This window comes from Saccostrea cucullata, unplaced genomic scaffold, assembly GCF_032062105.1.
Source record: "Saccostrea cucullata isolate Sc308-1 unplaced genomic scaffold, CSIRO_AGI_Scuc_v1 ctg2650, whole genome shotgun sequence".
NCBI lineage: Eukaryota > Metazoa > Mollusca > Bivalvia > Ostreida > Ostreidae > Saccostrea > Saccostrea cuccullata.
This window is the reverse complement of record NW_026935408.1, coordinates 52,335-64,264: the sequence shown is the minus strand read 5'-3', so window position 1 is coordinate 64,264 and position 11,930 is coordinate 52,335. Positions and strand designations below refer to the sequence as shown.

General features: G+C 36.4%; 2 protein-coding genes across 2 annotated transcripts; both read right to left on the bottom strand.

Annotated features, from left to right (window-relative positions):
• Positions 1 to 3,937: 3,937 nt before the first annotated feature.
• On the bottom strand, positions 3,938 to 8,613 carry LOC134242736 (uncharacterized). The gene is made up of 2 exons (XM_062724859.1): positions 7,400 to 8,613; positions 3,938 to 4,028 (listed from the first exon to the last, which is right to left on the bottom strand). Exons 1-2 carry the CDS (start codon positions 8,356 to 8,358, stop codon positions 4,016 to 4,018), a joined length of 972 nt encoding a protein of 323 aa, XP_062580843.1. The 5' UTR covers positions 8,359 to 8,613; the 3' UTR covers positions 3,938 to 4,015.
• Positions 8,614 to 9,127: 514 nt separating this feature from the next.
• LOC134242734 (uncharacterized) lies at positions 9,128 to 11,582 on the bottom strand. Its single transcript, XM_062724858.1, has 2 exons — positions 11,508 to 11,582; positions 9,128 to 9,832 (listed from the first exon to the last, which is right to left on the bottom strand). The coding sequence occupies exons 1-2, from the start codon at positions 11,580 to 11,582 to the stop codon at positions 9,128 to 9,130; spliced, it is 780 nt and encodes a 259-aa protein (XP_062580842.1).
• Positions 11,583 to 11,930: the final 348 nt, after the last annotated feature.

The following is an 11,930-nucleotide window of genomic DNA, read 5'->3' as shown; positions in this document are numbered from 1 at the left end:
ATCGTAGATGCTTGAAATTTTAACACAATCTTCTCTGAGGCATGCCATATGGTGGGATACATTTTCGCTTAAATCCGATATTAACTTCCTGTTTGTCGGTGCGTCTATCCGTTTCATACATAACAAATTTTCGTCAAGCTTTTCTCGGCAACTACTCATCGTAGATGCTTGAAATTTTAACACAATCTTCTCTGAGGCATGCCATATGGTGGGATACATTTTCGCTCAAATCCGATATTAACTTCCTGTTTGTCTGTGTGTCTGTCCGTTTCATACATACCAAATTTTCGTCGCAGTTTCTCTCAGCAACTACTCATCGTATTTGCTTGAAATTTTAACACAATCCTCTATGAGACATGCCATATGGTGGGTTACATTTTCACTCAAATCGAATGTCAATTTCCTGTTTGTCTGTGTGTCTGTACGTTTCATACATACCAAATTTTCGTCGCAGTTTTCTCAGCAACTACTCATTGTAGATGCTTGAAATTTAAACACAATCTTCTCTGAGGAATGCCATATGGTGGGATAGATTTTCATTCAAATCGGACATTAACTTCCTGTTTGTCTGTGTGTTTGTCCAATTCATACATAACACATCTTTTACACAGTTTTCTCATTTGTTTATCATAGCGGATGCTTGAAATTTTATTGCACTCTTTGTTGAGGCATGCTATTATGGTGGGATTGATTTTGATATAAATCTCATGTCATCTTCATATTTTTCTTTGCAGCTGTCTGTAATTGAGCTTATGTATATTAACATGATAGTGCTTATTTACATCAGAGCGGGGGTATTACTAGTGAGCATTGGCTCACAGGTTTCTTGTTTGTAAATGACAAAAATGGTTATTTCAAACAGACAAGAAAGTTATTCAATCATTTCACTTCGCCCTTTTTCACTGCATCCTAAGAAAAATATCATTTGTTCATGGATTTTACCCACAAGCAATATTTTCTATATGTTATTTTTTTGCTAACTAGTAAGCCACATCATTTACAAATATATAACTATTGAAAAAATTAGCAAAGAATAAATAAACAATTCATGACTATTTATTAGAAGAAAAAAACTAAAAATGCCTTGGTTTAATGCAATTGAATGCATTATTCTGAAGGAATCTGATTACAATTCACAGTAATAAAAACATTTTAAAATTAAAAATGTACACATCAACACTGGTACTCAGAGCACTTAAATAAGATTGAAAATAATTCTGACATTTTTTCTCTTTCAGATCCAAAACTTGAAAAAGAAATTGGTATGTTAATACTAATAAACCTGTATGTATGCTTCTCTTTCTCGAACACGGCTTTAATTGTCAAAGTGAAACCGAGGTCTCGGCCGTTTTTGTGTACAATACATGTAAATGACCAAAATAAATCTCAAATATCTCAAACACAGAACTGGTAAACATGCTATTTTTTGAAGTTATTTTTCTCTCCTGGGTCATATTTAGCAATAAATCTAAGCGCAAGTCTAACACGATCAAGGATGCCTCATCCAATATAGTGAATTTCATGGCCCCCCGGTCAAAGGTTCTTTTGGTAATGTAGGGTTCTACTGATAATATAGTAGAATTGGATGTTTCATTAGAAGGCAAAGTGCATAGTTATGATGATCACAGTGTATAATCTTCTGTTGGGGCAAGGCTCTGGGTTTTAATTGGGGTAGTACAATAGTTTACGTGACACGTGATGTCGGTTTATACTGTTTAATCCGAAGGACAAGTTTCTTAGTCCAACGGTGGGATTCGAACCCGTGACGGAAGGATCAACTTCTTACGTAACGACTCTATAGCAGATGCTCTTACCACTACGCTACACAGGCGACTAAATAAGAATGATATGCTATCATGTTATAATTTTTGAAAACTACTGTATACAGGGTTATTTTCGCCCCGTCTTATTTTCGCCCTTTCACACTTGCAAACAATTTTGCCCCGTTTTAAATTCGTCCAATCATGGTTTTGTTTAAGAAATTTTACTGTATTCTTTGAATTCGCCCCGTTTTAAATTCGCCCAAAAGATCGTAGGGCGAAAGGGGCGAAAATAAAACGGGGGCGAAAATTTCCCTGTATACAGTATATCGGCTCGGAATTTTATTCATGTTTTCATAAAATTTAACAAAACTTATATTAGTTTGGTAATATTTTCCTTAATCTTCCGTTTTTCTTTTTTTGATTAGATTCCAGCAGAATTATGATTGAAAGACATGAACAGGACATGACAAATACTTTTGTTAAAATAAGAGCTTTAGAGAGAGCAACACAACTGTTAGAGGAAAATAGTTATGCTTTCATAAAGGGTAACCCTGGCTCGGGGAAAACAACGCTTGCTAAATGGTTGTTAAAGATAACGCCCACTTCAGCTTTTTAAGGTGTCTAAACTTTATGGCAGAGTGACAGCAGATGATAACATTGCAGTCTTCATAGACAACCTGTTTGGTGAATTCTCGTTTTCAAGTACCGAGTTCAACGAATTTATCAATAAAAAAGAATAAATCAAATCTGTTTTAAAATCTTGCGAGAACAGATCGGGAAATGTTTTACTTTTGACAATCAGGAATGATATCTACATTGAAGTGGTAAAGAAGAAGGATATGGAAATAGAAATAGATATAGAAACAAAAGGCCAATCCATTCTTCTGTACTTCTGTGACCGATTTATCAAGTGGTGAATATGCTTTACAAACGGACGAAATAGAAATGTTTCTCAAGAAATATGGTTTGTCTGCAGAAGGCAAGGATGAAGATATATGAAAGAAAAATTCTCTGAATTATATCGAACACTGGGGTTTCCTCAGTGTTGTAGCTTAGCACATAGAAATCCCGAGTTTGGAAAAAATAATTTAACTTTCTTTAATGATCCTCATCTGTATCTTAAAGACTACATTGACACCCAGATAAAAGAAAAACATGCTAAAACTGCTGTACTTATATACATATTACTGAAAGGTGGTCAAGTGGAAGCGGCGCTCTTAGAAAATCAAAAGGATCGGGAAACTAAAATGGTTGCTTTGGGAATGCTTGAATTAGGACTTTCATCATTTGGCCAATTCCAAGAAAGTATTCATTTATATAAAGATTTCTTAACAAAACATGATGAAATAAATAATGCCTACACGTTCTCGCACAGTTCTGTTCAGGAGGCAATATTTAGAGAAATGTTTGTTGCATTTCCAGAAGAAATAACAAGCAATTGTCATCATTCCTTGCTTCGGTGTTTGACCACAAATATAAATTTAAAAAGTACACAGATTGTCATAGAGAAGGAAATGTTTGAAATTGTCGCCAGTCGGATCGAAGAGATATTGAAGGAAGGTTCAGACTCGGGATTTCGTTCGATGTCTGTTTTGGAGCTTTGGAATGACTCAGACTTTTACGATCACATCCTACAAAATGACTTATGTATTGAATGTATTAAAAAACAGCTGGATTCCAAAGGAAATAGAATGATAGTATATTTCGCCAAAGCAGGTCATATTAATTGGGTTCGTCACCTGCTGCTGATTTCAGATGAAACACAAAAGTATCGCTCACTAAATGCTGCATGCACAGAAAATTGAAAATTTTATAAGTGCGCTTTAGCGCACGCAATGAAATATAATTTTATGAGTAAACTGAAGTAAGGTATAAAATTAATGATGTATTCTTCCGCGTTTCTTCGATTCGCAAGCCCTTTAAAGTAATCGGGATCAATGTAAAAATACTAACACTTCCTTCTAACGATGGCGAGCGATCAAAGAAAGACTGACTTCTGCTAGCAGATAAATAAATACATAATAATTGATGATCTAAGTCAAACAATTTTTTTTGAATTAATGATGCATAAGGATAATATGTTTATTCCTTCTTCTTTAATTTCAACTATCTGGTTGTAAATTCCACAACAACTAAAAAATTTTAAGAAAAGATTGTCCAATCTCTTTGGTAATGGGCGCCGCATTTCACTTTTCAGAATTTCTGTTGAATCTGCTCACTGTCAGTCCTGTAACTTGTTTTTGTCATCTTAGCTACGTCTTGTCTCTGAAATCAAACAACCGACCAATCATTACAAACAACTTCATTTTATGTATATATACAAACACATTTTATTTCATTGTTTGTTTTATTTATTTTAATTTTTTTTTTAAATTATTATTATTATTATTATTATTTTTATTTTTTTTTTAATCAACATTATAACTTTTATACATGATGTACATGGTATACAAAATAAACATCAAATATGTATATGTATTATAATACATTTTTTATATATACATTTTTTAATATTGATATTGGGTTGGGCTGGGTGTGTTATACCTTACTTCAGTTTACTCATAAAATTATAATTTCATTGCGTGCGCTAAAGCGCACTTATAAAATTTTCAATTTTATATCGTAAACTGAAGTAAGGTATATGATGTATTGTTTAAAGCCCATGTGCATTATAGTTTCAAAACATGTTCTTGAAATCTGTCATCATCATCATCAACAATTGTGCGATTGTAGAACTTCCTATAATGTTTCACAAGATTTCCAATTTCCCTTGCTAATAATCTGTTCAATGGATAAACCATGCTTATTGGCCTTAGAAGTACTTGCCCCCCTTGTTGAGTGGGGCTTGAACACTGAGACATCAATTCCTGACAGGGCCAAAATATTTTTTAACCATTTTGCTATTGTGCAGGATCTGACCGCTTTGTGTGGTTTTATGAAACTCACAAACAGCTGTGTTTCCTCTGCCCTAATAATTTTGGTTTTTTACAAATATTCTATTGTGCAAGAAATGACATCTAGCTTTAAGTTTTCTTGATATTTTGGAAACTTGACAGAGATTGGATTTTGACCCACTCTCCTTGACTTTGTTAAATCTTTCAGTGTAAATACTATTTCATCCTCAGCGATGTTCATGTTTTCAATATCAAGTTTGTGAATTTCAGATGATCTGCTTGCTGAGGAAAGGGTCATTAACATGCATAATTTCATTGAAATTTCCTTCAATGATAGCTCTTCATTGTTTTTCATGCCTATGATATAAGAAAGTACTTTGTTAACATCCCACATTTGCATGTATCTTGGCCTGGGTGGTTTTTTATTGAAAATTCCTGTCATGAGTTGACAGATAAGGTCATGTTTCCCTATTTTATTGCCTTCAATTTCTACATGAAATGCAGAAATTGCAGACCTGTAACTGTTAATTGTTCTGTACTCATAACCTTTAGCATATAGCTCTGCCAAGAAATCAGCTACATGCTCCACAGTGGTTTGAAATGGATCAATTTGTTTTGATTGACACCAGCTATCCCACTGTCTCCAGCAGCTGTTGTAAGCTGTCTGAGTTCCTTGTCGCCATCCCGCAGCCAAGAGCTCGGAAGTTTGCTCCGAAACTCCTGCTGCTTGTTTTCGTCTCCTGAAACCTTCCAGGCCACTAGTTTTAAGGTTTGACTTTTGACTAGTGGGTGTGGCTTTCCCTCTGGTGACAGTAGTAGGTTTTTCATGGGAGGTAACAACATTGGGTGATCTATTGACAAGGTCAGAAGTAAGGGATAGTATGGCTGAGTCTGCCATGCAGGGGTTATCATGACCATTTCTGATTTTTCTTTCAGAATTTTGGACAGGCACCTTATTATTAGGCAAAATTGGGGAAAAGCATATCCCCTTTTGCTGTGCCATGTTATCTGGAATGCATCTGTTCCCTTTGAGTATGGGTCTGGGCGCCAGCTCATGTAGTTTCTCAGTTGTGTGTTCAACCTGTCTGCAAATAGATCTATATCTAGTGGCCCCCACCTCTGATTTATTTGTTTGAATATTTCTTTGTTCAGCATCCAATTGCTGCTGTCCCTCATCTGACGACTCTCCAAGTCTGCTTGAACATTCTGTACTCCGGGCAAATGTTCTGCAGTAATCATGATCTTTTTGGATAGACAATGAGTCCATATTTGTTTTGTTATTTGTAGTAACAGTTCTGACCTGGTTCCCCCCATTTTGTTCAGATAAGCAACTACTGTTGTGTTGTCTGATTTTATGTGAATATGAATGTTCTGCTTTTGTTTGGTCAGTGACTGAATTGCAAACTGTACTGACTTGAGTTCCAATATATTGATATGCAGCTTTTTCTCTGAGGGGTTCCAGGCCCCCCCCCATCTTTAAGTTCTGATTGAGACATACTGCCCCCCATCCTGTTTTTGATGCATCTGTTTCTACAACCAAGTCTGGATTTGTCGACATTCGAATTTGTTTTCCGTTCCAGTGTTCTAGTTGCTGTAGCCACCAGTTTATCTCTCCTCTGGAGGTCTGGGGCAGGATTATCATTTGTTGATAATTTCTTTGTGCTTTCAGCAAGCATTTTGTGTGGAACATTTGAAGTTCCCTCACATATAGTGAGGCTGGGATGACAGCTTCGACTGTCGCATTCAGTGTCCCTATTAAACTTGACAATTCTTGTATTGATACTTCTGTTTTGCTTATCATGTCTAAACATTTTCTTTTGATACTCTCTACTTTTGTAACAGAGAGTGTTATCTCCATTTCTACTGAATTTATTGTTAGACCCAGAAATTCTAATTGCTGACATGGAATTAGAACTGATTTTTTCCAGTTTATTAACCAGCCTAGATTGTGAAGCAACCATAGAAGTGTGTCTCTGTCTTTTAAGAGCCCTTCTTGTGATTGATTTAGCAACAATATGTCGTCTAAGTAAATCACAAGTCGGACTCCTATGCGTCTCAATAGGGCAATGATTGGTTTCATTATCTTGGTGAAAAGTATCGGACCTGATGCCAGCCCAAATGGTAGACCTTTGTACTGTAGCATCCGGTCTTTGTACTGAAACCTCAGATATTTTCTGTGGTCCTTGCAAATTGGTATGCAAAAGTAAGCATCCTTTAGGTCTACTTTGCATAACCAATCCCCTTTCTGTATCAAGTTTTTGACTACCTGAAACCCCTCCATTTTGAAGTGATTGTACACTACAAATTGGTTTAGAGCTTTCAGATTGAATATCGGTCTCATTCCCCCATCTTTCTTGGGGCGTACAAATAAATGACTGACAAACTGACAATTTGTCTCTGTCTGAACAATCTCCACTGCCTGCTTGACTAGCATCTCCTCTATTTCTGAGTTTAGAATCTGCATTTCTTGATTTGATAATTTTATTTGCTTTGGTTGAGCCCTCTGAATTGGTTCTGAACTGAATTCTATTTTGTACCCTGAAATACTCTCCAATAAGTTTTGATCTTTTGTAACCATTTCCCAATTTTCCTGAAATGCTTCTAACCTCCCCCCCAGGGGTATTTCGTGTTGACAAATTTCTTTGAACTTGAGATGTGCCACTGCGGCATGTAGATTGTTCAGACTTGAGATTTTTTCTATTTGTTCTAAGATGAGAGGAATGCCGTCGATAATTTCCATACCTGTTCTCCCCTGATCTGGGTTTCTTTGGAATCTTAAATCCTGACTGCGCAGGTTTTCTGTTATTCTGGCTGGAGTGGCTGCCCTGTTTTGGCGTCCAAGTTGATTGTCTGCCCCCACGCCCATACCCACGCGAGGGCCCTGCACGAAAGGGCTGCTGGGACTGATCTGTCCTCCTCTTTTTTGACTGTATTTCTTTTGAGATCTCTCTTGCCCTCTTGCGACTCTTACTTTTGCGATCTAGTGCCTTAAACACTTTATCTCCATAAAGCACTTCTTTTTCTTTGCTGAAATCATGCTCATTAGTTTTTAGATGTTCCTTTGCTTTCTTGACACCTTTCATTATCTTGGCCAAGAAATTGACTCTGCGCTCATATAGACAAGTGGCATTTGCCTGGCTAACCAAAACAACAGTTTGTTCTATGAGTTTGAGCATGTCAAGCACAGTAAATTCAGTGTTCTCCTCCTGACCCTTCCTGGCCCCATCAACAGCCTGCCAAATCTTGGCCAATGGCCCCATAATCTGGCCAATTTTCTTTTGAATAAAAGACAGACTTTTGTCCTGCATTTTTAAAAATTTCATAGCATTATAATCTATGAAATCCTGCACAAAATCATCAACTTTAGGAGGTGTACAGAAAGCATTAGCAGGCACTGGGGCTGCGTCTAAAATATTGCGTTTAATACTGTCCTCTGTCAGATGCTGATAAAAATATTTCTGACAGTATGTAGCCATGCTGCCTTCAAGTGAGAAAGAATTCTCACCTTCTGTAGGGTCAAATCTCTCCCCATCAGATTCTGCCTCCAGAGAAATGACATCAGAATTGTCTAGCAAATCTGGTTCTTGATGGGTCGAGTTATCATCATCATCAGAGAGATTAGATCTCTCAGACTCCTGCCCCGATTCATACGGGTTACTCTCCGAGTCAGAACGTACATGGCCATCCTGGCTATAACTCATGGTGAAAATGCACAACGTGCCCTCATAAAATCACACAACGTGCCTAAATAATAATGCACAACGTGCCTACAGAAACTGTTGAAGCTTTCTTGATAATAAAAAAAACAAAACTATTCGAGTAAAAATGACGATTTTTTCCGATACAAATTTATGCTGAGAAAAGCGTCTGCTCGTTCGCGAAGCCAGCGGAAGAAGGAAGTGTTAGTATTTTTACATCTCGATCCCGATTACTTATAAGGGCTTGCGAATCGAGGAAACGCGGAAGAATACATCATTATACCTTACTTCAGTTTACGATATAAAATCAAGAAACCATTGTGAAGATGATTCTATCGAGCGGAGTTAAATCTAATATAACAACTTTTTTTCACGCAATACAAGGTGGAAATCTGAAACTTTTCATGGAATTATGGGAATCAGTAGACGCACTTCAATCTTCTTTCTCTCTTCATCCAAAGTGTTCCAACACCAACAACAGTTTACTCCACGAGGTTTGTTCAATTGGACATTTACGATTTGTGGAACATTTGTTACGTCGTTACCCTAAACTTAAGGACATAAAAAATGAGTTCGGTGAAACAGCAATTCATTCTGCTGCACAATCTGGAAATATCAATGTGTTCAATCTTCTCTTAGAAGCCGGTTTAAATCCTTTAGAAAGAAATTATAAATTGGAAACTGCTCTGACATGCGCCGTAAAATATGGAAAACTATCCATGGTAAAATTCTTGGTAAAACAATACCCAATATTATTGCACTACCATAACTATTACTGTGGAAACACAATTTTACATCTGGCTGCCTTGTCTGTTGATATTTTTGGTTTTTGTACTTTGTCTCTATGTACGCTTCCGTTTGGAAATACAAGTTTCTCTCCGATAATGCGTGTCTTGAGGTTAGCTTTCCAGTATTTACTGTGCAACTCCAGTAGTTTTTTCCTATTTTCTGATATTTCGATTGGAGTTTGTGGGGTAATGAAGAAAGTTGAATTCTGTTGCTCGGAAGAATTCTGGTTATTTTCATCTGCTTGTTCTGCACGTTGATTTTTAATTTCCCTCTGAGCCTGTAAGATTAAGTCCTTATCCGTGAATTTGTTGAGTCTCCCCGTGATGGTTCTTGCCTTTCCTTGTATTTTTGGACGGTTTCTGTGAATATTCGCAAAAGATGTTTCTTCTTTAAAATGCGTCTTGATAAGTTCTTGGATTTTAACGAATAGATCCTCGTCATCTTCTTCAGGAAGATTATGTATCAAAATATTTTGTTTCATAGATCTCGATTTGAGATCGATTATATCATTTTGATTTTTTATTAGTGTTCTCTCCAGATTTATTACAATACATTTTAGCATGTTGACATCTTCTTTGAGGGACCTATTCTCTTGTCTCAGAAGCTGAAGCTCGTCATCCCCATCTGCTTGTTGCTGGGCTATCAGTTTGATTTTGTGATCGAACCCATCTTGTTCCCACAAGTCCTTCTTGATAAGGATATGGAAATAACGAACAGTATTCAATCTCAACGTCCATTAAACAAATATACAAAATAAGAGCAGAGCAAACACGGACCTCCGAAACATCAGAGGTGGGATCAGGTGCCATGGAGGAGTGAGCATCCCCTGCTGACCGGTCACACCCGCCGTGTGCTCATTGTCATAATCAGGAAATAACGGAAAAAATCCGTAGTCAATTCAGTGTATAAATAATGGACTAACAATTGGTATGAAAAACGTCAGTCAGCATTTCATTCAATGATAAATTGTATTTGCTGACAAGGTCATTGTATCGACCATAGAACCCACGAAATGATGATTTTAAACGAGACTGTCGATATTATTGTTTCATCAACCTGTTTGTCAATAATTTACCTCGTTTAAGAAATTGTTCATACGCTTGTTGATCTCGCTTATTTCCTCGGTAAGATTTCTGATTGTCCTGAGTGAATCCGTTATCTCCCCGAGGCTAGCTTGAAGACTAGGTAGCTAATGCACAGCGCTGACCAACTCAGGTGTGAATTGATTACCTATAATGCTGGGTACCGAGAAAGTATGTCCCTCTAGCAGTGATTTCTGCTCAGTGTGACTCCTGTTTCTATTCATAATTGTACGAATATCCAAATATCAAAGTTTTGTAAATTATAAGCTTCGAAAAAACAGAATTCAACAATCTTCACTACTTACACTATGAAATACACGCTTTAAACACACATTAAATCCACCTATTGGAAGAAATATAACCTTTTTTCGGCTCAAAGCGGGAGCTCAGAAAAAAATGACCGGCCTAAGCACTGTCACTGAATTTACGTATACTAGTATACTTGCAAATTCTGGAAAGTATCAGAACATAATTTATAATTTATCCATATATCATGTGCAGCATGAATATAGACATATCGAAAACCACTAAACTAGAATAAATATTTAAGCTTATGCAGAATTACCGTAATAGTCAAATTCGATGAAAGTACACAACTACTAACTAATTGAAAAAGTTATTTACTGTAAGTTTGTATTTTTAACTAGTGACTTTTCATAATTTACATTTTTGAAGCGTCAGACGGGAACCGGCATATTCCTCTGTGATGTGCGTGAATCTTCTAGGAGCGATTTTACTACCACACCACCGCGAAACGACCACTAGTGCGTTATTTATGTCATTATCAGCCATGCGATTTTTGACTATTTCTAATTGTTGTTCGTCTACGTCAACCTCTCTTGTTGTTTTATCTATTTCATTTAGAAAAAAATCTGCTGATGACTTAAGTTTAACAGTCTCCCATTTCAATGCCACCACGCAGGAATGTCTCAAAGATTGGATCTTGTTAAAATAATTAAAAATAGGGTGAGGGTAACTTCTTCCGCTTCTTCGGTCGAGTATTCATTATTCTTGGTTAACATATTAATTCTTGAGTAAATATTTCTAACTACAGTAGATGGTCATGAATCTTAAAAAAGTTGCCCCATCTTCATTATCGAATGTTTCGACAATAGTAACTTTCCTTTTTTTGGAACGCTGATTCTGAGCTATATCAAAAAAAGGGATAACACTTGTGGAATTTTGCCTATCCGACATATGTCTATATCAACTTTACTAAGTATCTAAACGCGTATCTATATTATCGTCTAAACATGAAGACAAATATCAAGAAAAACTTACCATTGGAGGACTCGGAGGTTGTAGACTTTTTACAAAGTCTCTGACTGCTGCTATCTCTTCCCTTAAACCCGCCATTGCCAGCATTACCTCCTCAGGGAGGGAAGTTGTTGTTCCCTTTGCATTATCTCTCGCCTCGCCCAATACGGATTTCCATTTCACACCCTGTATGATTCCGTATTAGGTCACTAACTGACTGTGTAACTAATAATATCTGATCTGAATTCAATAATGGATATATTAATGATATAACAGGTAAACGTAAATGTTTTACACGGTGTCACATCCATACTTCAGAAAAAAGAAAGAAAAAAGAATGGTATCAAAGTACCTAATAATTTAATAATTATGAGTATTTTTTAGTTTAAGTTTTCTGGATAAATTACCATAAAACAAAGTTTTATTCAATAAGGTTTAAACTTACTT

Excerpts from the sequence above, each read along its gene's own strand:
- LOC134242736 (XM_062724859.1), bottom strand. The coding sequence starts at position 8,358 with ATGAGTTATAGCCAGGATGGCCATGTACGTTCTGACTCGGAGAGTAAC.
- LOC134242734 (XM_062724858.1), bottom strand. The coding sequence starts at position 11,582 with ATGGCGGGTTTAAGGGAAGAGATAGCAGCAGTCAGAGACTTTGTAAAA. Across the intron at positions 9,833-11,507 it reads AACCTCCGAGTCCTCCAATG|AAGGACTTGTGGGAACAAGA; the intron begins GTAAGTTTTTCT and ends ATCCTTATCAAG.